The sequence below is a fragment of the Thunnus thynnus genome, chromosome 13 (genome assembly GCF_963924715.1).
Source record: "Thunnus thynnus chromosome 13, fThuThy2.1, whole genome shotgun sequence".
In the NCBI taxonomy this organism is placed as follows: Eukaryota; Metazoa; Chordata; class Actinopteri; order Scombriformes; family Scombridae; genus Thunnus; species Thunnus thynnus.
Window position 1 is genome coordinate 11,718,993 of NC_089529.1, and position 26,066 is coordinate 11,745,058.

The 26,066-nt window shown below is 40.1% G+C and overlaps 3 protein-coding genes across 7 annotated transcripts in view; 2 read left to right on the plus strand and 1 right to left on the minus strand.

Moving 5' to 3' along the window:
• The first annotated feature begins 33 nt into the window (after positions 1 to 33).
• wdr44 (WD repeat domain 44) lies at positions 34 to 10,317 on the plus strand. The gene is made up of 20 exons (XM_067607918.1): positions 34 to 566; positions 1,666 to 1,699; positions 2,877 to 2,960; positions 3,731 to 4,340; positions 4,980 to 5,119; positions 5,257 to 5,352; positions 5,455 to 5,591; positions 6,360 to 6,443; positions 6,555 to 6,661; positions 6,864 to 7,015; positions 7,123 to 7,261; positions 7,343 to 7,407; positions 7,560 to 7,676; positions 7,792 to 7,914; positions 8,022 to 8,213; positions 8,334 to 8,435; positions 8,522 to 8,637; positions 8,865 to 8,992; positions 9,101 to 9,235; positions 9,325 to 10,317. Exons 1-20 carry the CDS (start codon positions 490 to 492, stop codon positions 9,411 to 9,413), a joined length of 2,727 nt encoding a protein of 908 aa, XP_067464019.1. The 5' UTR covers positions 34 to 489; the 3' UTR covers positions 9,414 to 10,317.
• Positions 10,318 to 10,432: 115 nt separating this feature from the next.
• On the minus strand, positions 10,433 to 22,247 carry zgc:163098 (uncharacterized protein LOC100037380 homolog). Of its 4 annotated transcripts, none has more exons than XM_067607920.1 (25): positions 22,084 to 22,238; positions 21,671 to 21,710; positions 20,365 to 20,449; positions 19,972 to 20,083; positions 19,357 to 19,466; positions 19,113 to 19,180; positions 18,899 to 18,999; positions 18,520 to 18,584; positions 18,271 to 18,436; positions 17,953 to 18,152; positions 16,414 to 16,457; positions 15,048 to 15,152; positions 14,884 to 14,950; positions 14,585 to 14,754; positions 14,332 to 14,494; positions 14,167 to 14,246; positions 13,991 to 14,078; positions 13,763 to 13,891; positions 13,407 to 13,596; positions 13,081 to 13,161; positions 12,665 to 12,728; positions 12,419 to 12,569; positions 11,993 to 12,103; positions 10,921 to 11,099; positions 10,433 to 10,822 (listed from the first exon to the last, which is right to left on the minus strand). In XM_067607920.1, the coding sequence occupies exons 3-25, from the start codon at positions 20,440 to 20,442 to the stop codon at positions 10,702 to 10,704; spliced, it is 2,643 nt and encodes an 880-aa protein (XP_067464021.1). In that variant the 5' UTR covers positions 20,443 to 20,449; positions 21,671 to 21,710; positions 22,084 to 22,238; the 3' UTR covers positions 10,433 to 10,701. The 4 variants fall into 4 exon arrangements, with proteins under 4 accessions (XP_067464021.1, XP_067464023.1, XP_067464024.1 ...); XM_067607922.1 differs by having other exon boundaries at positions 22,106 to 22,236; XM_067607923.1 differs by lacking the exon at positions 21,671 to 21,710 and having other exon boundaries at positions 22,106 to 22,247.
• A 2,096-nt stretch (positions 22,248 to 24,343) lies between these two features.
• The window catches only part of lrch2 (leucine-rich repeats and calponin homology (CH) domain containing 2), a 38,122-nt gene continuing 36,399 nt past the window's right edge, over positions 24,344 to 26,066 (plus strand). Inside the window, exon 1 of one of the 2 annotated variants that reach the window (XR_010931123.1) lies at positions 24,344 to 24,882. Coding sequence is in view for 1 of the 2 variants with exons in the window: in XM_067607924.1 (XP_067464025.1) it covers positions 24,552 to 24,882 (331 nt within the window). In the remaining variant the exon portion in view is untranslated. The remainder of the gene's footprint in view (positions 24,883 to 26,066) is intronic. The other variant, XM_067607924.1, reaches the window with a different exon arrangement.

The window sequence follows — 26,066 nt, forward strand, 5'->3', positions numbered from 1 at the left end:
TAGTAGAAGAAGAAGGCTCCTGTGCCCCGCCCTTTGACTCACCTCGTTTAGATGTATTTTTCTACTGGTTTGTTTATGACGCGGCTCGCTGACTCCGTTAGGCTGACAGCTGACCAAGTGTTTGTCGTTGTAAAGACGCGCTTTTTGGTGTCTACTTTCATGGAAGATACTTTTCTGTGAGCCAGACATCTTTAAAAGAGCGCAGAAAGCTAGTTAGCAGCAGTGAGTGTTGGCCAGTCATACGACCAGATAACGTTTGTTAGCCTAGCAGTAGGTTTAGCTTACTGTAACGTTATGGCGTGACAGGAAAAATGGTTGTTTGACGACGCCTGGGCCAAGCCTTTTTTTGATTATAACACTAATATCGAAAAGGCAGGAAATAGAGAGACGGACGCATGTGTCTAACACCTAACTCATTCGCGGGTTAGGCTTTTAGACAGCTGCCTGGCGTCTAACTTAGACTAGCTAGCGAGCTAAATTAACGTTAGCATGGCGTCAGATACAAGTGACACCGAGGAATTCTATGATGCTTCCGAGGACGTTAATTTTTCTCCATCTCCAAAAGTGTAAGGAAACACATGTTTATAATATTACGTTAGATATTAGAGACTAATGCAACACGCTTTTCTGCTCCTCAGCCATAAGTTTTAAGTATCTAGCCAACTTAGAAAAAGCTAAATGTGCAGAGTGCTCATTCTTACAGACAGCGAGCTGCTTCAAAGACAAGTCTAGAATCAGCTGCTAATTACTGTCCAATCAATTTAGTATATTTTAACATTTTAAAGTTGTTGTATAGTGTCATACTTTGATTCTCTAGCTGTTTAATGTTAGTACAGGGAGGGTCTAGCCTACCACACAAGTCACATGATGTTATTCCTGAGATCAGTAGGATAAGGTTTGTTTGCAGGAACAGGTTTCCTTTTGAAAGCTGCAACAAATATGCAAATCAGCAGTTTCCATTCTATAATATTGTTTGTTGTAACACCAAAATGATCTTAATGACTGTCATTATGGGAGCTTGGAGTTTTGGATTGTGGGTACAATGACTAACTGGAACAAACATCGCCATGTTTTGAAAATAATGTTAGGAAATACTACTATCATAGATTGATTAAAGACAATTTCACCAATAACAGGCTGTTACTGCCTAGTGGATTTGTTATTTTCCCTCATTCACTATGACAAGTGGCGACTAGAGAGTGTATATATATATATATGTATATATAAAATGTGGAGGCTACTCTGCAAATATCCATTTAGTACACTCACTCTATTTAACATGCATGGTATAAATCATATTAGTAAATGGACGACATTCGTGGACATTTTGGCAGGATTTAGTTGCATTTCTTTATTATTGATTGAAGTTATATGAAACAACATTAAGCACACAGAATCAAAGACCATTGTTGACTGTATCTTGCGTTCAGACTTCATTTGGTAGCAACCACAATCTGAAAGTTTTGTGTAATTACATAACGTCTGAAAATCAGTATTTCACATTTGGATTAAAAAAAACATTTTAAACACTCACTGAACAACTGTCCAAGAGGACAGTTAAAATAATTGTACATTTGATTTAAAATTAAATTTGTTCTAGGGTGTTATATTTTAGACATTGACTTTCATTACATTTTTGAGCTGTGTCCTTTTGTGTTTTTTTAGGTCACCCTCAAAGTCTCTCATTCCTTCGCCTCAGGTATGTTTATCTAAAGTCAGGCACTGTTGAAACAAAGCAGTATCTGCTGACTTGCTTGTAGAATGATTATTCCTACTTGAGTTTGAATGTTACCAGGGCTTGAAAATTAAGTAGAGGTACTTAATACATTGCTTGGGATTTAAATTAAATTGTATTATGTTTAAATCCTTTGGATTTTTTTATTGAATCTAATGAGGTAGTTTGTTACTTGTTTGTTTGGCAGATAGATTACATCATTTGTTAGTATTTGTTATTTAGTTTTGGTACTTTGCTCTTTACTAGTTAAAAAAAGGCTTGGACCATAATGAATCTGGGTATTTCACCAAATTCAGATAACAATGGCCCTTTGAACTCACCTCTACTAATACAGTATGCAGTTCTTTAATCTGTAATCTCACATTAAGTGTTATTGACCATCCAGAGGTGACTTCAGTGTTTATAGTAGTTCTCCTTAAAGTTTCACCTATGTTAAGAGACCTCAAGGTAATGTGTTGTTATTGTGTGTGAAAACATTGAAATAGCCTGTTAATTGATAAGTCACTGACTGCAGATATTCAACCCTTTACTATGATGACAAGATTCCAACAGTGGTTAGCCTGTGCTTCCTTCCTGACAGCTAGGAATATGGAAATGACATGGAAATTAATCGTCTGTCATTGTTGCTCAGCCTTTGCTTCCCACACAGACGTCTACAACTGAAATTTAAATAACATTTTCTCATGAGAGAGATAAATTGCAAATATGAACTGCTCTTTAACATTAACACAATACTGGAACTGACATTTAAATGGACCCAGCAGTGAAACCTTGCTTGCTGACAGACCAGCATTAGCCTCAAGCCCTTCAAAATTTGCTGAAAACATTGGTTTTGCTGCAAAAGGAAATTGCATCATGGAGCAGTGCTTCATGCATAGATAATTTCAGTGCTAAGACCCTGGAATTTACTTAAGAGTCAGTCACAGAGTTTACTCTCATGGCAAGCAGTGTGTCTCAAATGTGAAATGTCAATTTTAAAGAAGCGTACCGGTGCTCTATAAATAGGTTTCCCTCTGTCTGCATGTGTTTCAAGGGTTATTGCTTGCCTGCCTCGATATAAATTAAGTGTTATGTGCCTTTTGTAATTTCCTATGTGTATCTATTATAGGTAAACAGTATTTTTTTATTGTTTTCGGTACAGCTTTCACAGAGATCAGTAAATGCTGCACAAGATGTGAGCTGTGGAGTGGCCGCATCTGAGACTCAGCAAGATGATCCCCTACAGGTGTGGTTTTCTCTGTTATTGCTCAGTATCCCACACATGATGACTCTGATAAAATGGAAAGAGAAAAAGATTTTTTTTTATCATATTCTCATATTTTTATGTTGTATAAGAAAAGCAAAAGCAAAAATGTAATGTGGGTCTTATAGATGTGAGGGGCCAAATCGAGCCAACAGCTATTTTAGTATGTTTTAGAAATTGCATAGAGTGCTTCCTTTGCTACAACACTATGAGGTTAAATTTGTGTCATAACTGAATCATGTAACACCTGCCCACATGAGACCTTTGTGCCAGAACTGACACTGAAAAATTCTGAACTGAAACTGTTCAGCAGCGAAACTGAGAAATCAAACACAGAAAAAGCAGTGAAAAAAGTGACCACAAAAGTGAAATCCCGGTCAGTGACAGAAAAGTGAGAATATTGTAATCAAATATTTCATTCATGTATATTGTTATCTTACGTTTTGCATTTGAGGTCATTTTTTTGCTACAAGTTTATTTTTCACTTTCAGCTTAATTTTTTTGGTTTGATTCTTGGGAGATTTTGTTCAGTTATTATGACACAAGTGTAATCCCATATACCACCCAGCTTTTAACATAGGTATCATTCTAACTGTGAGCTTTTGTTCTGTGTTAACTGCTGTAAAAACAAAGGAAGACAAGGTACATCTGGAGACAATAACATGTTTATGTTGTAGTTAAGCTGGACATGGGATTTGCATTGTAGTCACTCCATTGTAAATGACCTTACTGATCTTTTCTCTTCCTCATAGATCATTGATAGCATCATTGAGGAGAGTCAAAAGGGAAATGTTGGTGAGGTGGCTCAGCTGTTAGATCAGCTTCATGTTGATGTAAGAGTGGAGCCGGAGCCAAAGGCAGAGAATAATGCTCAGGAAGTTCCCGTGGAGCTAGCAGCGCCAGCTGTTGAACCTCAGCTTGTTGAGAGGCCAGAGGAACAACCGGAAAGTGCAGCAGCAAACGGAGCATGCTCTATACCTGCCCCTGAACCCACCGATGTCCCAGGGCCATCAGTTGGAACACAAGAACGTGTTCAGCCCCCGGATATCACCAGCACCATAAGACAGGGTCAGCCTGATGGTGCACTTGTGGGTACAGAAGGGGAGCAGGAGCAGAGACCTGCAGACATCTTAGACCAGGTCCCTTTTACAGAAAGGCCAACTGACTCAGACTCATCTGGGCCTACCAAACCCCCACGGCAATTCACAGTGGAACCAGACATTGTAGCCAGCACCAAGAAGCCTCCTCCCTCACGACCGCCCCCTCCCAGCGGAGGTCCTCCACCAAGACCACCTCCACCGTCCTGGCAGAGTCTACCTTCCAAGAAGTCTCAGGAGTGTCTGAGGCCAAGTGGACTTGAAGGTAGGAAAAACAGTACACAGTTTGCAGTAAAGTTGATAAGCGTTCAATTGATCTGAAGAGTGTTTAGAAATGTTGAGCTTGACCTTGAAGACATCACTGCATTAGTAACTGTTTTAAAGGATCTGACAGTGCTGTAAAGTACAGTCTTTAGAGAAATATCCTTTTCCAAGTCCTTGTTTTGTGAGCATAATTCACCAAGTTTTGCTTGGCAAGAACGACAGTGAGTGACACTAAGTGTGAATAGTGTTTCAGGTAATGATGCATGATTTGAACCACAAAAATAGTTTATGGACAGAAAGAACCCAGGCTAAGACTTCTTCTCAGCTAAGAGTAAATATCTGCCACACATCGACCCCAACACTCACTGCTCTGATGTAAGGGGAGATGAACGATCCTGATCACTACTAGAAAAGTACTTGCAAATTATGCTGTCATTTCACTTCCCTTATATTAAACAACTTTTAATTAAATAGATGTATTTAATAACCCTAAAACAAGAGAAAATGGTTAAAGTGCTCAATGCCACCAGTAAACTGTAGGAATTTCCACAAATGTGTGTTTCAAAGAAACAATGTCAAACCACTGCACACAAACAAAGCAGAGAGATTTTTTTTCAGATGAAGTGTTGTGTTTGTCCAGTGTCTGCAGTCAGTGGTGATGCTCTAGAGCCCTCAGGCCTCGTGTCTCCTAGCAGCACAGTGAGGAGTCTAACCAAAGAGCTGCAGCATTCCTTGGATCTGGCCAGTGCCACCAGTGGGGACAAGGTGGTGACAGCACAGGTCAGTGAGGCTGCAGACCTTTTTGGTGCTCATGCAAAGCTGCTTAAAAATTAAACTTCATATGGTTTAGAAGTGTTCTTAAATGTGCTATTCATTTTTATTTTGCATCATTGCTTGTTTTTTTTTTTTTTTTTTAGGAGAATGAGGACGAACAGGCCTCATCTCAGAGTGGAGGACAAACTCCAGGCCCTCAGCGTCCACGCTCCAACTCTGGTAGAGAACTGACAGATGACGTAAGAGTCCCTATTTTTTGACTCCAATGATAACCTAATCTCTTGCACATTCCTTACACCCTCTATACACCAAATGCACACTTGTCTGTTATCATAAAACAGGAAATCCTGGCCAGTGTAATGATTAAGAATCTGGACACTGGGGAAGAGATCCCTCTAATCCAGGCAGAAGAGAAACTTCCTGCCGGGATTAACCCCCTCACTCTGCACATCATGAGGAGGACCAAGGAGTACATCACGTAAGCACAAAATGTGTTTTTCTGTATTAACAATATTGTTAAATGTGATTGGCGATATATCTTCTCACTGTTCTATACATTTGCCATTTTTTGAGAAACCTGTTAATTGCAATACCGAATATGACTCACACAATGAAAATTAGATGAAAATGAAAGTAATCTACACAAGTCAGCTCCAAGTCAGAGTAATTGAATTTCACATCCACTGACCATGTTCTCAGATCAGCAGGAACAAAAAGAGAGAAGAGCAGCTGTTAGTCATTTCAGTCAGTGAGACTATTGGCATTTTGGAGAAATGGCCTGTTTTGTGAGCACTGCTTACTCACATATTGTGGCAGCGTCATGTTTCATAAAAGATTATGGCTTCCGTGAGTTCTACAGGGCTCTCGCATGCTCATGCATCGGTCACAAGTATATTATTTGTTTTGATTAGTGAAATATCAAAATTAATGGGAGAAAAAAATGTTGCAAATTGCAGCTTGCATGTAAAATCCCAAAATAAGGGGATAGTCAAAGGTGGAGAGAAACATACTCAGTCAGACACTCGAGCTTCCACTCCATCTGGCAAGAAAAAGCTTTTTTCCTGGAAAGGGAGGAGGCTTGTTGCTGTGGGCTGCAAGAACACTGTTGGCAGTGTTCCTCTCTTTGGAGAGTTTGCACACTGTAAAACATTTTGCCACTGTGAAGTGCTTATTTAAGGCTAATCATGTAAAAACAAATGGTACATTTTCTAGGGGAAGTTGATCTGTTAATTTTTTTTCCTCTCAGGAATGATGCTGCACAGTCAGATGATGATGACAAGTCTCAGACTCCGCTTGCAGACACAGATGGAGGAAAACTGAAACAGAAAACGTAAGGATTCCTGACTTCTTGTAAACTGTCGCTGGAACTGCGTGTCTTCCCCCTCATACCACATGATCTTATAAAGAATCTAATAATTAATCATTCCTAATTACTCACCAGAACGCAGTTTAAAAAATTCCTGGGCAAGTCTGTGAAGAAGGCCAAACATCTCGCTGAAGAATATGGAGAGAAGGCAGTCAACAAAGTGAAAAGTGTACGTGATGAAGGTAAAAAAACACAGTCATTTTAAGTTTTTAAACTACTTAAAATATATTAGAAGGTGAAATTCCTGATAGCATAGTTAATAAGATTTATTATAGACATCCAACTTGCGTAAGATGTTTCACCCTTCCAAGTGAAAGCTAATGTTTATGAAATTTTCAGTTTTTTGTAATCTCGGTTGTGCTTTTTTTTTTGTGTGGGGCCCAGTTTTCCATACAGATCAGGATGATCCATCATCAAGTGATGATGAGGGGATGCCTTACACCAGGCCTGCCAAGTTCAAGGCAGCACACAGCTTCAAGGGTCCCTTTGACTTTGATCAGATTAAGGTTGTGCAGGACCTGAGTGGAGAGCACATGGTAAGAGAATCTGTTTTTTTTTTGTTTTGTTTTGTTTCCTTTTGGTTAATGTTTAAAAGAAGACGTACCAACGAATGCTGTTGAGAGTGTGCGTGTCTTGTCCTCAGGGGGCCGTTTGGACGATGAAGTTCTCTCACTGTGGGAGGCTGCTGGCAACCGCGGGTCAGGATAATGTGGTTCGCATCTGGGTCTTGAAGACTGCCTTTGACTACTTCAATAACATGAGATTAAAGTACAACACTGAAGGTAACCTCATCAGCGTGTCAGATCTTTTGTTGTGTGACGATTGATTATTTTAATTAAGTCATTTTGCTCTGGCTTCTCCAGGTCGAGTTTCGCCTTCTCCGTCTCAAGAAAGTTTATGCTCCTCTAAATCTGACACTGATGCTGCGGTGAGTGAAATTAAGAATGCTCTGATCGGTGGGTCGTCTGCTTTCACAGTTGCTGTTAATAGTATTAGTAGTGCAAGTATTGGAATGCTGTATATTTTATAGACTTGATACTAAATGTTTTCCCTAACAGACTGTATGTACCCTTATTGTAGGCAAGTTGTGCTCCAGAGGACCCAGATACAGAGGACAGGAATGCCCCTTTCCGTCAAGTCCCCTTCTGCAAGTACAAAGGTCATACAGCTGATCTGTTGGACTTGTCCTGGTCAAAGGTGATGTCTCACTGCCCTCTCTTTATCCTTTTATCCTTCCTCTGCACACATTTTAAATGCTCTCAGCACTGTTTTTATCTGTTGTCTCACTTAATCAATTTTTGTGTCAATCTAGAACTTTTTCCTGCTCTCCTCTTCCATGGATAAAACAGTCAGATTATGGCACATATCCAGGAGAGAGTGTCTCTGCTGCTTTCAGCACATTGATTTTGTCACGGCCATCGCTTTCCATCCCAGAGTAAGTTGAGTCACCTTGCATTACTTCTCTTGGCACAAATCATCCATCTACTTATTTTGGCTCCCAGACTGTATTGATAGTAACATTTCTTGTTTCTTGTCTTCCAGGATGACAGATACTTTCTAAGCGGCTCTCTGGATGGAAAGCTACGGCTCTGGAACATTCCGGACAAGAAGGTGGCACTTTGGAACGAGGTGGACGGCCAAACACGCCTCATCACTGCTGCCAACTTCTGCCAAAATGGGAAATATGCAGTAATTGGCACCTATGATGGCCGATGCATCTTCTATGACACAGAGGTAATACTCAAATGAAGGACTAGAGAACAGAATAGACGCATTCTTTGTTATCAGGTTGCTGTAAAAGTTTTGTAGACGTCATTTCAATGATGGTGTTTTTCCGTTTCTTACATTTCACAGCGTCTGAAATACCACACCCAAATACACGTGAGGTCCACCAGAGGCAGGAACAAAGTTGGACGAAAAATCACTGGTATTGAACCTTTACCTGGAGAGAATAAGGTAACATCTGATCTACACTATAAATACAACTAGGCATGTCAGTCAGACAGACAGTGACTAAATTCTCTCTTTTTTCCCTTCCATAGATTTTGGTGACCTCAAATGATTCCCGCATCCGCCTTTACGACCTGAGGGACTTGTCTCTATCCATGAAATACAAGGGTTACGTCAACAGCAGCAGCCAGATCAAGGCGAGCTTCAGGTGAGGATGGTTGCCTTTCATGAGGTTTTGGCTTAAGCATTTTTTAGAAGCATTTGTAACCACTGAGTAATAAACCTGTCTCCATGAACCGCACTTAGAAGTTAGTGTTATTGCCTTTTTGCTGCCTCTAGACTGCCTCTCATAAACTGCCCAGCCCCCATTAAGCACACTTAGTCTACACCTTTCACTCATAAAGACGGATTAATCATGCAACTATCTTCTTACAGCCATGACTACTCCTTCATAGTCAGTGGCTCGGAGGATAAGTACGTGTACATCTGGAGCACTTACCACGACTTGAGTAAATTCACATCTGTACGACGGGACCGCAATGACTTCTGGGAAGGGATTAAAGGTAACTGTGCTGTGTGTTGAATGACAAACAGCATTTTAGCTTGACTACCTGTCTAATTAATTTGTTTCCCTTGATTTAACTGTCACTAAAGCGCTCCTTATCTTTCAGCACACAATGCAGTGGTCACCTCAGCCATTTTTGCGCCCCACCCAGGCCTCATTGTTCCACAAGAGACAGGGGTAGAGAAACCAGAAGCAGAGTGCAAGAGCCTGGACTCCACAGACTCTGAAACAATACCCTCAGGTACATTTGTTTGAATTCATTCATGGATAAATATGGAAACATCAAGTAACTGTCATTTCAATGCTAAACAATTGAATTGTCCATTGCAGGTGCCCTAAAGACAGATCACACAGAGGTTCTACTCTCTGCTGACTTCACTGGAGCCATCAAGGTTTTCATCAATGTAAAAAAGTACTGAGCACCTCAGAGGTTGTCATCTCATCTCATTCAGGCCTGTCTGTCGGACATCAGTCCTAAAGATGAAGGACATTCAGTCAGGGGCCATCTAATCTCACCTGACTACCTAATGGTTATTGCTTTGAGACAAAGAGCTGTTTGCAGCTTTTTCGGGAGAACAGGGACCCTAAAATGGAAGATGAGGGAATAGATGGAAGACATGGACTGTACAAAGCAGACAGGGTGTGATTCCCTGTCATATTTCTATTTTTTATCTTTAATACCAAGCGACTGTGAATGGCTTGGCATTCATAGGAACCGGAAATGCCGAGTGTATGCGGACACTAAAACTGTTCGGATTTGTGTAAATTTACAGCTGTATGGTCAAGACTCATATAGTTAGAAAGCTACTTGTAATAGTATGAGCACCTTACTAGTTTCTTTTGCTCCCACATATCAGAAGTTAAGTCCTCAGAAGTGCAAGACACTGTCCTAACTGTAAGTCACAAATTTTATTGTGTCTTGTGTGTTAAGAGATGTAACCATTTGTCTGGAAAACAAGGTGATTTGAAATGTCATTTACCAATTATTTGTGCCTATAAAATCTAGATTCATTTTTCTAAATTCTTCAACTTCTCAAGATTTCCTCTAAAATATGAAACATTTCAGCTGATGACAGCAAACTGACGGTACAGGAAATCTGTATACGGTTACTAATGATTAGGGCTGGGTATCTTAACTTTTCTTTCAGAAACAATACTGACTCTTCAGTACTTTTGATACATTTCTCTGATCAATGAAAGCACATTTCATTCTATAAAAGGACTGTAAATTTACTGTGTAACATTGCATACTTACTGCTTTTGTAAACAGAACCAAATGATGCTATATTAATTTCCTCAATAAAAATGAATGCTTGTTTATAACCTTCTTTAACCTTGAAAAAAAATCTGACAACAACTTAGTAGAGTAGCAGTTAAAGTATGTTGATACCTAGCCCTACCGATCATGTGCTCCACCTCTTGGAGAGAAACAAACTCATTTATCACCAACAGTGATTTATTTAGTGTCTGAGCTTTGCAGCAACATTTCTGTTATCATTTTAAAAACAAACATTAAAACAAAAATATATATAATTAGTTACAGTGTTCAAACTTTATCATACAAAAGAGTGCTGAATCCTGCCTGGATACTTAAAGTTGGGACCAAGAAAACAAAGCACTGTAGGACAGAGAGGTGCATTGTGTAACCCATGGACAGCTGCAGGCTAATGCAGCACAGTAATGGATGACAAGATCCAGGGTTGAGAGTCAGTGTTTACTCTTCTTTGTCTTCTTGTGAGAGCGATGCGGTGACCGTGACCTGGACTTCCGTGCCTTCCGGTCTGGAGATGGTGATCGGGACCGTTTGGACCATTTGGGAGACTTTGTCCTGTTGAATGGGTAGAACATAGGACAACAGATTGACTTTGAGAATAACAATCAGGATCAATACACTTGCAGACTACAAAAACATCTCATGGCACTTGCTTTAAAGGAGAGATGCTCCTCGACTGTCGCGTCTGCTCATCAGAATCTCTACTCTGTCCTCGTCTTCGTTCCCCGTCCTCACTTCTTTTGCTCCTCTCTTTGTCCTTTCTGTCATCCTTTGACCTGTCTTTAGATTTCGATGTTGATCTCTCTTTCTTTTCTTCATCTTTTTCAAACTCCTGTGGTAGACAATAAAACATTCCAATGGACTGAGATGCAATACGCCGCTCGTTCATGCTTATTAGCCTGCAGGTTCTCCACAAGAGGGAGCTATTTGTTCATCGTCAGACCAGCTCTACACAACCTGTTCCACCTACAGTAATAGTAAAATAACAACAACAGGACTTCAGAGCTGCATATGTAGACATATCAATGTTAGGACCTACAGGCAAAGAACGTAGGTGTTGTTACTGAGTGTTTGGGCTGAAGTTTTTTTTATTTTTGATAGATGCTGTTTTCACTGTGTGGCCAAAAATATAACTGTCAAAAATGCAGCATCCTACGATAATTCATTTTAGTGAAACCACTATTTTAGCACCGTGCAGGTGTCCCCTCTAACCTACAAACCCCTCTGGGGTTTTTTTTTTTTGGACCAAATTCTCCAAACTAACAGTGAGGAAAGAACACACTGATACCTGGAGCAGTGTCACCTGTGTCCTCTGTGCTTCGGTTAACAAAACGTCAATTTTGCATATTCAAAATGTAAAATACAAACACACACACAGCTGCTGTAGGTGCCGCAGATTGGATGGAGTCTGCCAGTCTGAAACTGCTACCCCTGTGACTCTGTAGCTGCATATCAGCTGGGTCTGGTTCAGGGTGCTTTGCATCAGTTTCGCTTTTTTACTGTGCCAAATGACTACTGTCATAGACTAATTTTGATGTACTAATGAGAAGCACTTTTGTAATTGTTGCTCCCATACAGTTTGTGATTAAAGAAATATTTCTCCTACAGATCAGTGGTGGCTGCATTCTTGCTTTAGAGACTCCTCACTGCAGAATACATAGTGGGAAAACTGTAAATAACAACTGCTGTAATAACTCAGGGTAAAAGACAACATGCAGAACCCACCTTCTGTAACAGTTTGTTCCTGTAGTGTGCCACCTGTTGTTGTATACTCATCCCAGACTTCCTCTGCCTCTTTCCAGATTCCAGCTCATCTTGCAGCTTCATAACCTTCACCTGTGTCAGAGACATCTGATAAGTTTTGCATATTTGTTTTCAAATGGTTGAAGCTACCATAGGAATTTACATTTGACGCCATAGTTGGCGTCAAATCTAAATTGGTGTATGGTGATTGGGATATGCAAATACACTTGTGGCTCTAACTGTTCTATTTAAGACCTGGCGATAACATGATTTAAAATAATTAAAAATCACAAAATTACATTTTAAAAATGGATGGGTTAACCATAGTTAACCATAGTTTTTGTAAAAGCAAACACTTTTCAGAAAATCTACCGCACATAAAGATGTTTTTAAAAAATGTGCACGTACCTCCAGCTCTCTTAACCTTTTCCTTTTGCTCTCTGACATTTGAAAACTTCTGAGGGAGCTCTGGAAATCTGCGCTGTCGTATTTGGACGAACTGCAGGAGTCATCACTGCTGTCACTCTCTGAGTCCTCGTCTCCATCCTGTGAGTTGACACTGTCGCCAGGAGGGAGAAGAGAACTATGAATTCTATGACTTTTCATACAATTTGACAGTTAATGTCTACTGGGTATGCTTTTCACATTCCTTACCTTACATTCACTTCATCTTCACTGTCTGGCTCCACCACAGTGTCCCACTTAGACTCAGTTTTGGCTGAGAGAGAAAGGAGAAAGATGAGCAAGATTAGAGGTGGCAGAGTGTAATGAGGAAGGCATTGTAAACTGTGTAGTGCTGCAACAATTTATTATTTTCAATTAATCACTTGGTCTATAAAATGTCTGAAAACAGTGAAAAATGTCTGGCTTTTTCCCAAAAACCCAAGGTGACGTCCTCAACCTTAAGTCCATAACCCGAAGTTATTTAGTTTACTGTCATAGACGTCTAAATAAACCCTAAAATATTCACATTTGAGAAGCTGGAAGAATTTTTCTTAAAAAAATTACTCAAAACGATTATCAAAATAGTTAACTGAATGTCTAATATTTGCAGCTCTAAGCTGTGTCACCTTGAGGAAATGTTGCAGTATCACCCGTCTTCTCCCACTTAGACAAAGGCACTCTGGAGAGAGGAACGTTGCTGTCATCCACTGAAGGGAAAAAAAAAGACAGCTGGGTCAGGGCATCAATTAAATGCTGAGTCACACCATTTGTATCTTACTGACTTTTCAAATTATGGTTTAAGTTTGCCATTTAACGATGTTGATAACTTCTATCAATTCTTTATCTGGATGTTCTGTCCTCATGGAGATCAGAGTATTGATCTGAGACACTGCTAACGGGGACAGGAAACTGCAGCTTTGGCAAAACCCAGGAAGATGTCCCTTTGACTCACAGGGCATTCCGTCAATGTCGTCAATGGCGGCTCCTAAAGGAACACCGTCTATGTCGTCAACAGGGACTCCATCCAGAGGGTCCCAACCCAGGGGGCAGCCATCGAGATCCTCCGCAGAAGCTCTGTCCAAAGGTAACCCATCTATAAGTGAGCTGTCCATTGGCGCACCATCGATATCAGAGGACACTTCCTACAAGAAGACAGGCAAGTGCAGATATGTTAGTGTCGTAGCATGCCTGAACGTCAACTTCTTCATGTTCAAATGATTTTTAACACAAACAGGTGTCCAATTCGTTAAAATGCCACTGGAAAAAAGGGAATTATGTCTGTAATAAGATGACATATATTCAGCTCGCCTCTGCTGCCTCTATTGACTCCTCCCCTGCTTTGGCAAAACCCAGGAAGATGTTTTGAAGGTGGATTAGATAAGGCTCCGGGTATATGGCCCAGTCCTCCCATGCTCTAAAACAACTCATGACCTTTTGCTGAGGAGATAAGACATGAAAATGTAAACATTTTTTTGTTGCTCTATTTTTTGGATGGGAAATATCCTTGTGTGAGGAGGTGATGAAAGACGTGTTTACCTTAAACTGCTCGGCCTGCAGCCTGGCTTGTATGTTTTTATGCGCTGCATTAAGATCTCCAAATATCTGTGTTAGCTTTGTTTCAAAACTGAGGAGAAAGACAAACAGACACTCAAATGGAGAATAAATAAAACATGGTAAAAGTGTTCAAGCTGAATTGAGGGATGGTGTCTTACTATTTACGATAATACGATGCACCGGCTACTTTGGCACACGAGTTGTGTAGGATGTCTGACACGAGGTACAATCTGGCAATCTACAGGAAGTGAATTATGAAGTGAGTGAATCACTCAATGCTTTACATAGACATAGTGTGAAACTTTATTAATATAAAGACTTACCTTCTTCTGCAGGGGCGTCTGTAGCAAGGAAAAAGACTCAGTGATGTGTGCCACTACTTCCTCTGCTGCATCTGCTCGCTCAAGACAGAACAGCATGGCGTTGGCGATATCTTCTCTGCTTGGAGTGAGCTCTTTAAGCAGTGTTTCCAGTCTCTGTCTGTGCCTGAATGGTGTTTACAGAAGAATAACAGGGGTTCTCGTTTAATTCATATAAAGTTACAAACATATATGTCACTATGTTAGACAAACTTACTCGGCTCTGAGCTGCCCTTTCTTCACCTCCTCCTCAGGGGAAGCATCCTCCTCCACTTCTGCCCTCTCTTCGCCTCTCTGTGAGTAGTTGTTTAGGACAGGGGGTCTCCATATGGAGCCTCCCCGGAACATGCGAAAGTCGGTGGTCCTCCACTCCGTCAAGGACTCTCCCTGTGGTGGGGGTGAAGGCCAAGCGCATGGAAAATCACATAAGGTACACTACTGTTTCATTTTCATCTATCGTGAAAGAGTTAAATCAGTGTGACCTCAACAGTGCTTCCCCATTTAGTAAAGACATACCTGGAGGATAGAAAATAGTTTCCAGCGATAGTACACGTGATCTTGACTTTTGTTGTCAAAAAGGAACCTGAGACAGTAAAGAATGAGCAAATGAATACAGTATGTACCCGTCAAGGTCACTTGCGAGAGCAACACACAACCAGGTACAACAATACAGTACGTACCTGTAATCGGGGTTGTTTTTTTCCTTGTTCATTATTATGGCTTCAAACACGGGCCCTTCACGCACCACAAACTCTATCATTCTGTGAATGAGGAATAATAAATTCCTGCGGGGAAAGAGAGTATATCAGACCAGCGTTCGTGTCAAAACCCCTTAATGCACTCTTCTCTCTGTCTGTCAGTTACAGTGTGAGATCTCTTAATACCTCTTTGCACTGAACTAGTGGCCCGTACAAACTGCAGACTCACTGTTAGACTGAATGCAGCTGACTGTGTTAGGTTGGCCCTGGTCCAGATGAAGGCTGAGACTTGGCCTGTTTACTGTAACAGTGTCACTCCATGTCTGAGCGTTCACTGTTGAACATAATAAGGTGACAGGCTATAGCGGACAACACCTTATTCATGGGACAGACACTGTGACAGCATACTTAAATATTCCTGGTTCACTGTGCATGTGAAAGGGGTAAAAGGAGTCACACTGCAACAAGAGGCAAAATCCATTCATGAGCACTCAACAGTTGCAAAGCCCCAATCCAAAGTGTAAGTTTGGCGATTTTACCTCGTTTGATTGTTGAGAAGATTGAAACTACAGAACTCACAGATTTAACCAAATTTAAAGTCCAGTTTTTATTTAGGCTTTTAAAGACTTTTGTGATAACAGCCACCAATTGTAACACATTTTCTTCAGATGTGTTCAAATTCATTCAATAATTGGAACAATATATAATCCATGTATACTAAATCAGAATTTATAGTTGCAGTGAATTGGGGCTTCATGCCTGAAACCTCTCTCAACTACATTTCCATGCAGTGTTACTGATTAAGAGTCAGATCTGCCACTGCTGTTACATTTCTATATTCCTCACTACTCTAGCCCCAGGAACTACTTCTGACATCATCTGGCTTGGGTTAACATTACATCTATCTGCCTTCTAGCTGTATCGGTCTGCAGTGTCTCAGCCAACCCACGGGAAACCCTGGGTTCAAAGATGTTGGTATAAATCAATGGCTCTAACAGTAATATACAAAGTATTGCTATTCACTTTTCACAATCACACTGCCTTAATATTATGACGGAAACAGCATTAATATTCTGTATGTAAGCAAACAGGAGGGAGAAAATACATGTATCTACAATAGTAATAGTAACTGCATTCACTGTATGTAAATTAGAGACCATTTACATTCATTACATTGGCTTTTATGTTTGGTTATCATATTTCTTTAATGCAGTTACAGTTCTTAGGACTGGGACTTCCTGCCTGAATATCTTATCTGCATGGACACAAGAACAGTGCACCACAGCCTCCGTCCTATAACACTTGTGTTATAACAGCTGGTCAGTTGTAGTAAGAAGAGTGTGTGTACCTTTCGGTTGGGATAACCACTTTGACTACGGCTTCGGACAGAGTCTGTTTGTGAAGTCAAATCAAATAGTGAAAATATTAAAAAAGTGAGTATTTGTACAGATGAAACACTGCAGGATACATACAGCATAGAAAACGACGATAGCATTCATAGTCAGTGAAATGGGGGGAGGGAGGGGTGACACAGCTTACTCCAGCAAATGATCTTAAAATGCTAAACCATCTAAACTACTGAAGCTAATTCATCTAAAAGATTGAAGAGATTAAAATGTGCATTATCATTTTAAATACAAACTGTTCTGTTACTTTAATTTGTGCTTTGCCATACTCCTTCATTCTGTAATATGGCACTACACAGACAACGTGATGAATCAAGTGAATGAACAAACATGCAACATAATCAGTGATTCTCAGTTTTTTTTTTTACAATGACAGATGACAAAATGACAGTTTTGCTTGTAGAACATGGATTAAAGCTGCCATGTGGAGTTTTCTGTCAACAAACAAAAGTTATGTGTATTTAATTACTCACCAAAACGCATTGTGTATCTTTGAGGTCTGACAAATGTGTCCTATGCATTTCCTTCCTCATAAAGCATTTGCACAGTTTTATTTGATTTAATTCATAATTTTAAACCCTGCATTGTTTACATCTGTGTTTACTAGCTTGCTATCCTCTTCTTCACTGCCTTTGCTGGCAAACTGCTGCATTTCTTAGCACATTACAGCCACCTGTAGATCAGTGGAATAGTGTGAAATCATAGATACACAGTAACAGTCAAAAGTTTGGACACACCTTCCCATTCAAGGGAATGGGAAGGTGTGTCCAAACTTGTGATTGGACTGTAAATACTTAGATATCACATCTGGGCTGTGGTAGCCTTATTATAAAAAGACAGGAAATACTTCTAAAATAATTACAAAACATAGGCTCAATTTTAATTCATTGCAGTAATATTAGCCTACCGTTACTTTGCATTAAACAGAAGTATTTTAGTATGAAAACCATCATTTTTTTCAACAAATTATTCTGTACTACACATAAATGTCTAGTATTTTGTCACAACGCAACCTCCTGGAAAACAGATTGATTGACAAATCAGTGAGTTATGATAACTGTAAGAATGGATAGACCTCTTCCCACAATATACTTGTATATACAGTATATCTATGTGTGGCAGGACTGTTTCATGTCCTCCACGTACACGTGTATGAACCCATTCAAAACTTCATCAGGACTACTAGAGGTCAGAAACTCCACAAGGTACCTTTAATTCTTGATTACAATTCCTGAATCAGTCTCAACCCTGCTGCAGTTTGAAATGATTGAACAAAAAGGCCAAATTCCACTGTGCACTTTTCTAAAAATATGAGTATATGGAAAACTTTCTCTAAAGGTTCTTTTACTGACTGTAAGTCTTGCTCTTGTACACCAACTTCACCAGCCCAGAACACTCAACACCCATTACTTGTCACTAAAATATACAAGCATACAAAAAAATGGTCATGCAGACACTCCAGAGAACAGAGGCAATGTTACCTTGTCAAGCTCCCCCTTTGACATGCCCAGCGGCTTGGTGAAGTCATTGCGGAAGCGATCCCTTGGCTGAGCATTGAAAGGCAGACCAGATGGGGGTGGCGGTGTGGCCCTCACCCCCACCGGTGTGTAGAGAGGCTGAGGTGGAATGCGAGCTGGTTTACCCCATCCCAGCTTCATTTCAAACCCCATAATCACTTTACCTATGATACAAAACACAATCCCACAATCACAGTCAGTATGGAAGCATATAATAAGAGCAATTTATAAGATAAACCTTCTACTGCAGCCTGTAAATGGAGCCTGTAGAGTCAACTGTACCATCAAGTGCTGCCAAGGCTCTCTCTGCGTCTTTCCGTGTCATGAAAGCCACAAAGGCTCTGTTGGAAGTCCGGCAGCGCTCCTCGTCTGTTCGGGGCCACATTATCTTCACACTGGCCAGAGGACCATACTTACCAAACTCTTTGCAAAGCAACTCCTCGTTCATCTGAAAAATAATTAAAAAATGAACAGTGACTAAATGTACATCTATGCAGTGCTGAGCCAATCAAAGTCAATGTGCGACATTACCTTTGGGCTAATGCAGCTAATGTAGAGGTTAGTGGTGGTTGGCACTGTTAAGTCATCATATAATGCTGTAGGAAGAAACAGGATTGAGGTTAGCATGACTCAGAGTAGCCGTTTAGCAAAATTTTCAAGCCTTGAGGAGCAAAGCTGGGCAGTGATTGTTTTATTGTCTTTTAAACTCTTCATCGCCATTAAATTATCCAAAGGCATCTATAAACACTGAAACATTCATTTAAATGTGTTAAATTATGGCTTCTCCATGCAAGGAAAATGTAAATACTAGGCCTAATGAGGGATTAGGATGTAGTCCAGCTGATGATTCAAATATTTTACTGTGTTCAAACCTTCAGTAAAAAAACAGATGTTGAACAGGGACTCTTACTTGATCGTCCTGATAATGGTATGTCCACATCTCCATATCCTCCTCCTCCAACAGGGTCATTTTTCTTCCTTTTGTGTCTTTCCTCTCGCTCTTCTTGTATTCTGCGTTTTTTTTTTTCACACATTAAAAAAAAAAAAAAAAAAAAAAAAAAAAAAAAGTTATCAAGAGCCTGAATTGAAACATGATATCAGGCACTTTTGCAAAAAATACTTACAGCTTAAGCTCCTCTTTGAAGAGTTCGAGGTTACTCTTCTTCTTTTCTTCTGTCTTTCTTTTAAAACTCTGTTAATCAAACAGGCTTCCATTGTAGTTATTCTTACGACTGACTGACTGTACATGTAATTCATAGAGTTTGCACATTTAAAGATGGTACTTTATAGTAAGTGTAAAAGGTAAGTTTGCATTTTTACTCAATTCAGTAATTTTGCCATCACACAAACATTATAGTACAAACTTACAGACTTTTTGCTTTCAGCAGACGATGCTGGTGAGACATGCTGGGACACGGGGACAAACTTTGACGCGGGTCGATACAGCTTATTTTTCTTGACCTCTGCTGCTTCCTCCTCTGCAAAAAGTAGAGCAAACCCTTAACACCGACAATCCAACAACTGATGAGGAATGCTAACTATAATTCATGTGATAGTAATTTAAGACAGACTGGCCTCAGGTCAAGGAGCAACTGATATGAATTAGTTGAGTCTCAGTTCTATTGCTGTGTTTGCAGTTAAGACTTAAAGGACAGGGATGTCTTTCTGTGTAACACTAATTTTAAGATCTATTCAGTATTGGAAGAGATATTAAAGAGATAATAAAGGACTGCTGAGTACGGATCCCCTGAGTGGACGTATTTTATTAAACCATTCAAACAATATGGCCGCTGAAAAATTAAGATGGTGAACTATTTCACTGCTGAGCCAGCCTGATGTTCCCTAATACTTATTTTTAGATCTCCAAACACGTCCAGGTCACTCAGCTTAACATTATTGGAACTGACAACTCATAATTAATTTTTTGTCCAGACATTCCATGCCAAAAACGGGAGTGCAAAAGATGAAGTCTCAGCTGCTGACCTTTAGTTGCATTCACGATACCCCCACGGACAAAAGTTTTCACTCCGCTTTTCTCACTCGTCTCGAATGATGCCAAGAATTCTTCAAAAACTTCTGCTGCTTTTTCTTCCTCCTGGAAAGTCATGAAGAAACACATACACATGTTCAGTATATATTTTATCCCTTTGCTTTGTTCACTGTTGATCAAATTCAAAATTTTGAGATTGGTGAATACTATTATACATTTATTTCAAACATATACTTTATTTGGAAAATGATGTATCCTCATACTACAAAGTGCAGTTTTATAGTCCATCTTAGACTGCTAGATTCTTTAACTACAATGTAATTATTAAACAAATCCAAAAATAGCTAAAATCATATCCAAAAGTAGAACATCCAAAACCTTCTTACCTTCTTCTTAAGCTCTTCTTGTTCTTTTTTTGTTAGTGTTTTGATTGGAGTGACAGGTTTTCCCTTTCTGTCTGCCATGCTCAAACTGCAAAAAAAAAAAAAAAAAGAGAAGGAAAGTTAAATGTCAAAATTTTAATTAGAATATAATTTACAATTAAATATCTTTTAAATGAATGACAAACAGTGACATCACTGTTCAATCTATGACATTATCCCCCCCTTTTCATTATTTTACCTCAAACAGCCTTATTATTATTCCATCAACACAATATGATCTAATCCTACAATGGCTGCCCTCATACCTTTAAACTGAACCTTTTTGCCAATTTGATGTTCAAATTACTGTAATCCTGTTACTCATATTCTACATCTTTGTCTCAAAAAAAGTCATCCTTTATGTAGGGTGCACAAACTGTACATCACTTTCAGGGTTGAGGGAGAACAATAAAGAATAGGGCACCTCCCTCCTCTTCTGAGGCACAGGGCAGGGCCCATACATAGGCAATACAGCACACATCTGTCACAGGGGTTTTCTACAAAGCAATCTTTACTTATTTGTAGAGCTGCAACAATTAGTCGATTACTCGATCAACAGAAAATTAATTGTTTTGAGTCATTTTTTCAAGAAAAAAAAAGCCCAAATTCTGTGGATCCAGCTTCTTAAATATGAATATTTTCTGGTTTCTTTAGTCTTCTTTGACAGTAAATTGATTATCTTTGGGTTGTGGACTGGTGGTCAGGACAAAACAAGACATTTTAGGTTGCACCTTGGGCTTTGGGAAACAATGATCGACATTTTTCGCCATTGACTGGCATTTAATAGAACAAATAACTAATTAATCGACAGATTAATCGATGAAGAAAATAATCGTTAGTTGCAGCCCTACTTATTTCCATCACTTTATGGCATCCCATTTTCATCCAGATGATACAGTATATCCAGGCAATGTGTGAAAGAATCAAACTGACAGTGTGAAACACAAAAGATCAGCTCACAAGCTCAGTTTGGGTAGATAACTGGATGATCCAAAACACCAGCATATGTTATGAAATACTGTCACAAAAGTTCCCTTGTTGTTTTTCGAGATGTGGATGAATGAAAGCATCTGGTCTGAAAATGTGAAAACATTAGGGACTAACCAAACTCACATTTGAACACCACAAAGCAAAATCTGGTACTATTCATAGCTGGCATACACTGCAAACTGTTGAAACAGATGGAGCTGAACTGGTGATGGTAATAACTTCAAGTTAGCTAACTAACAGCGAAACAGATGAGCTCCAACACATAATGCAGCGCTTTTACCTTGATAATATCACTTGGAGAGTATCCTGAATTCCCTGCACTGCAAAGGTAACAAACAAACAGTTTTAGTCCCTGTCCAGCACAGATAGTGTTTAAAGGGCCTGCTGTTAACCTCAACTATCACCTCACTTTGCTAACATTAGCTAACATTAATGTTTAGCTTAGCTGACTGTCTATTGGTAAACTAACCCAGCATTAACCTTTAGCTGTTGAATACACATTTCTCCATCAAATATAATCCTGATAATCTCCCATACAGATGCAAAAAGCTAACTAACATAGCTAACTATGGTTGTCATACAGTGAATTCAAGTCTCAGCTAGCTAACGTTTTCTTTTGCAACGCCACAAACAAAGCACCGACTGGCCGCACAGGAGAGCATTAAACCACACTGCATGCACACAGCTTCGTACCTTAGCCAAAGCTGTAACTTACAATGTGTGTAAGTGCTATTGCTTCAGCATTTTGGTTGCGACGACAACTGATTTCTATCACAACATCAGAAGCGATATATGCGACTGGAGCTCAGTGGGCAGCTTCTTCTTCTTCGTCTTCTTCGACGTTGGATTCGGCAGACTAGACGCTACAATAGCGAATTGCTGCCCTCTACAGTTTGTTATTGATGCTCCTTTTGCCAGTTATTTATATTTGTTATATAGTCAAATACTGTACAGAGTCTGTCTCTCTATGGGCTCATACATATTCATGAAGGAGACATCCGCTTTCATGGAAATTTTGACTTTTTCTGTCGTAAAGTCTTCATACTGTCATAGCTGAATTAGTGCTCCCTTATATTCACATGTGTGTTGTGGTCACTTGGCTATGGTTTTCTTAAACGCAGCTATTATTACAGTTGACCTTTGAGGTTTAAATAGGTCTCGTGGTGGACAGAAAAACATGTGTGTAGGCTGCTTGACTCTTATATCCAGAAGCTTCTTTCAGGTCCTTACACCCTTAGAAATGTTCATATTTTAAGTGCAGAGTGGACTGAAGTGACTTTCAGGGAAAAAGCAGCTGGAGTTCTAAACAAACAAACCAAAGACGAGCCCTAAATGTTGCCTTTGTTCCTCAAATTACCCTCATCATCAATCATTTGACTGGTGACAGAAACAATCTAGTGGAAAATACCTCCTTATAATTCTTTTTTTAAACTATGCCACAAAATTATGGACTTTTCTACCAAGACATATCACAGAGGCCAACTTGGTAGCAATTTAAAACAAACAAACAAACAAATAAACAAAAAACAGGTACAAACATATTTGTACAACTTGGCACTCTGGCAGCTCCCTCCCTTACTGTAACCCATCCTCTGTTCTTAATTACCTTTTATTGTTTTACCCACATCTTATTCTTATTCTTATTAGCAGTATATTAATATTATTAATGTGATACAATAACAATTAATGTGACAAATGACAATATTAAAACTATTAGAACTGCAAGAATTGGTCAATCAACAGAAAATTTGTCACTAACTCTTTTTTTTAAAGAAAAAATGCCCAAATTCTTTTGTTCCGGCTTCACAAATGTGAATATTTTCTGGCGTCTTTTGTTCTCTGTGATAGTAAACTGAATATATTTAGGGTGTGGACTGTTGCATCTTGGGCTTTGGGAAACGGCAATCAACATATTAACAATTTTCTGACATTTTATAGACCAAACAACTAATTGATTTGAGAAAATATTCAACAGAAAAATCAATAATGAAAATAATCATCAGTTGCAGCCCTAAAAACTATGATGCAGGAAATATTTTCAACATAAGCTTTGTAGTGATGAAATAAACTCATACAGAGAATTTTGAAAAATTTGGAAATAAAAATGCAGAATGAAGGTTATATTCATCCCCATCATATCCAACCATGACTATATTAAAACATGAACAAAAATGAGCACACAGAGCACCATCTTAGAGAGAGTTTTGGCCGCAGAGAAAACTGTTTCAACCAATCAAATGTAAGTTAACGGAAGCAGCAGTGTTTTACTGTGGAGGTGTTCAGTGCTTGAGTTAAGGAACTGCCAGAGGTGTCTTTTAATTATCATAGGGATGAATGACCTGAGGGGCAGTTAACTGTGTCTACCAGAGATGCATATAATTTTGGAAACATGGGCTGGCTAGAGGAGCACAGGATGACTTGGTGCATTTGGACCAACCAAAGAACCATTTTGGCAGATGAGGGGTGTTTGGGCTGACCAGAGGGGCATTTAAGCTACTTTAGTGCTCCTCAGCTGTTGCATAAGTGTAATAAATTAAATGTTCCTTTGTGACAAAGACATATCCTGCCCAAATGAAGCTGCTGTGGAAGTAACAGTGAAGATCTGTATAATCATGTTTGTTTCATATAGCTTCCACTCTTCAGTAGCTTATCTCTCATCAGCAGTAGCAGTAAGCACAAGATGATAAATCATAATTGATACCCAGTGAAAAAAGGTCAGAATGACCCTAAGGGTGCTGCACATTTTTTAAATATCATATTTTATCTAATGCATTATGTTTGGTTGTATTATATAGGCATAGCACCACGTGGCACTTATTTTAATATCCGACAGTGTCTCTGGATTTGATATTTATCATAGTGATTAATCATAGCTGGTTAAATTGCTCAATAACCATCCGCTGCCCTGCAGGCAAGGAAATCTGAATATAGGATTGCATGAAGGGCCCCTGCTCCCTGTGCGCTGCACTGGGGCCCCTGCTGGGATTTGGTATATTAGCAGGTGGAGGAAGAGTAAAAGCCTAAAATGGCCACCATACCCTCCTCACCATCACCATCATCACCACCACCACCAGCACCAGCAGCAGCAGCAGAAGCAGCAGCAGCAGCAGCACTACCTCGGAAGCCCATCCCCTAGCGTCCGTCCGGGGAAAGTACCCTGCATGCGCATGGGCGGAGAGTCTGCCGCTGTGCGCTGTTATTATTGTAAGAGTAATTTCTTTTTCTTTTTCTTTTTTTTTTTTTGTACGAAAATGGCGTCTAGTCAGGGAGGTGTGGGAGCTGTCACTGCTCTACAAAGCCATCACTACTCTAGCGGACCTCACTGGAGCCCGGGCATCAGCCAGTACCAGCACCAGCAGCAGCACCACACGGCCCGCAGCCTGGACCGGGCTCTGGAGGATGCCGTGTGCTCGGGGATACTGAACCTGAGCGGGAGGAAGCTGAGGGAGTACCCGGGGATGAGCTACGATCTGACCGATACAACACAAGCAGGTGGGTTTTTTGCTGTGCATACTCAGACTATAAGAAACCACGAGTCAGTCTCAGTGTGCTTCAAATAAAAATCAACTCTCAGAATAATGTGAATGTTATTCCCGCATTGGATTTTTGTTTGGTTTATTATAGCGGCGAATGAACGTGTAGGTGACAATATTTTAAAGGGCTATACCGTCCACTGAGCCGGCTGCTGTAAATGGACAAAAAAAAACCCTGATTGTAATCACCGTCTACTCGGGTTCATTTATGACACCAGTTTATTGCACAAGGGTCTCTGCTGCTGTTGTTTAGTTGTTTTGGTCGACGCCAGTAGCTTTTACTGCTTCCCCCAAACCCCCCCCCCCTGAGACACATGAATGAGACGGCAGGCGCACCCATGAAGGAAGGAAGGCAGGCAGGCAGGCAGGCGCTGTGCAGCGGTTCGCACACCGAGCTGCAGTCTGCTGGAACAGAATATGAATGAACCGAGAGGCCAGTAGTAAAGTCGTGCTCGCTCAGTATCATTTGTGCTGAACATGTGATACACTTACATACAATTTTTTTTTCTCATTTTCCTCACATCCAGACAAAAGATGCAGGGTACTTGCAGCCCCCCCCCCCTCCTCCTCCTCCTCCTCCTCCTCCTCCTTCCCTGCCTGCATGGGTGCATATGCCCATACAGCTCCCATAATCTGTCAGAGAGGAGGAAGATATTGGTGTGCTTTTGGTTTCATATGTAGGCTAGATGTGTATCTTGTATTTCAATGGGTTTCTTCAAGGGGTATCCTTATTCTGTATTGTTTCATATACTCATGTCAGTCAGTAGGTCAGTATTAGGCTCACGTTTTCTGGATTCTGTTATCAGGTTCATGTCTTACATACTAATTTGTATCTCGGTTAAGAAAAGGGCTTGTCTACCTTTTCACACCTGAAGCTCTATTGTGAAACTGATTCATTTTCATTCCAAGGAATTGAGTGTTGTGGTGGTTAGTGTGAAATACAGGTTTTTATCCAAACAGTTCATTCATCATTCTAGGGAGCTTCTGAGTCATTTTCACGGGTAGTTACTGTAGGAGATGCTCGATCTCAGCTTAATAGTCGTCTCCTCTGAGATGTCCATATACCATATGGTGCTTCTCTTTGTCATGTCAAGCTCATGGCAGGGGCACCGATTTGTTGGAGAGTCTTTACCCCGAGGGATT

Bases quoted from the DNA above. Each gene is read 5' to 3' on its own strand.
- wdr44 (XM_067607918.1), top strand. From the start codon at position 490: ATGGCGTCAGATACAAGTGACACCGAGGAATTCTATGATGCTTCCGAG. The intron at 2,961-3,730 runs GTGTGGTTTTCT...TCTTCCTCATAG, and splicing joins AGCAAGATGATCCCCTACAG to ATCATTGATAGCATCATTGA. The intron at 6,444-6,554 runs GTAAGGATTCCT...ATTACTCACCAG, and splicing joins GGAAAACTGAAACAGAAAAC to AACGCAGTTTAAAAAATTCC.
- zgc:163098 (XM_067607923.1), bottom strand. From the start codon at position 20,442: ATGGCAGACAGAAAGGGAAAACCTGTCACTCCAATCAAAACACTAACA. The intron at 12,729-13,080 runs GTGACACAGCTT...TTTCTCTCTCAG, and splicing joins TACTGCAACATTTCCTCAAG to CCAAAACTGAGTCTAAGTGG. The intron at 10,823-10,920 runs GCAAGTGCCATG...CCCATTCAACAG, and splicing joins AGGAGCATCTCTCCTTTAAA to GACAAAGTCTCCCAAATGGT.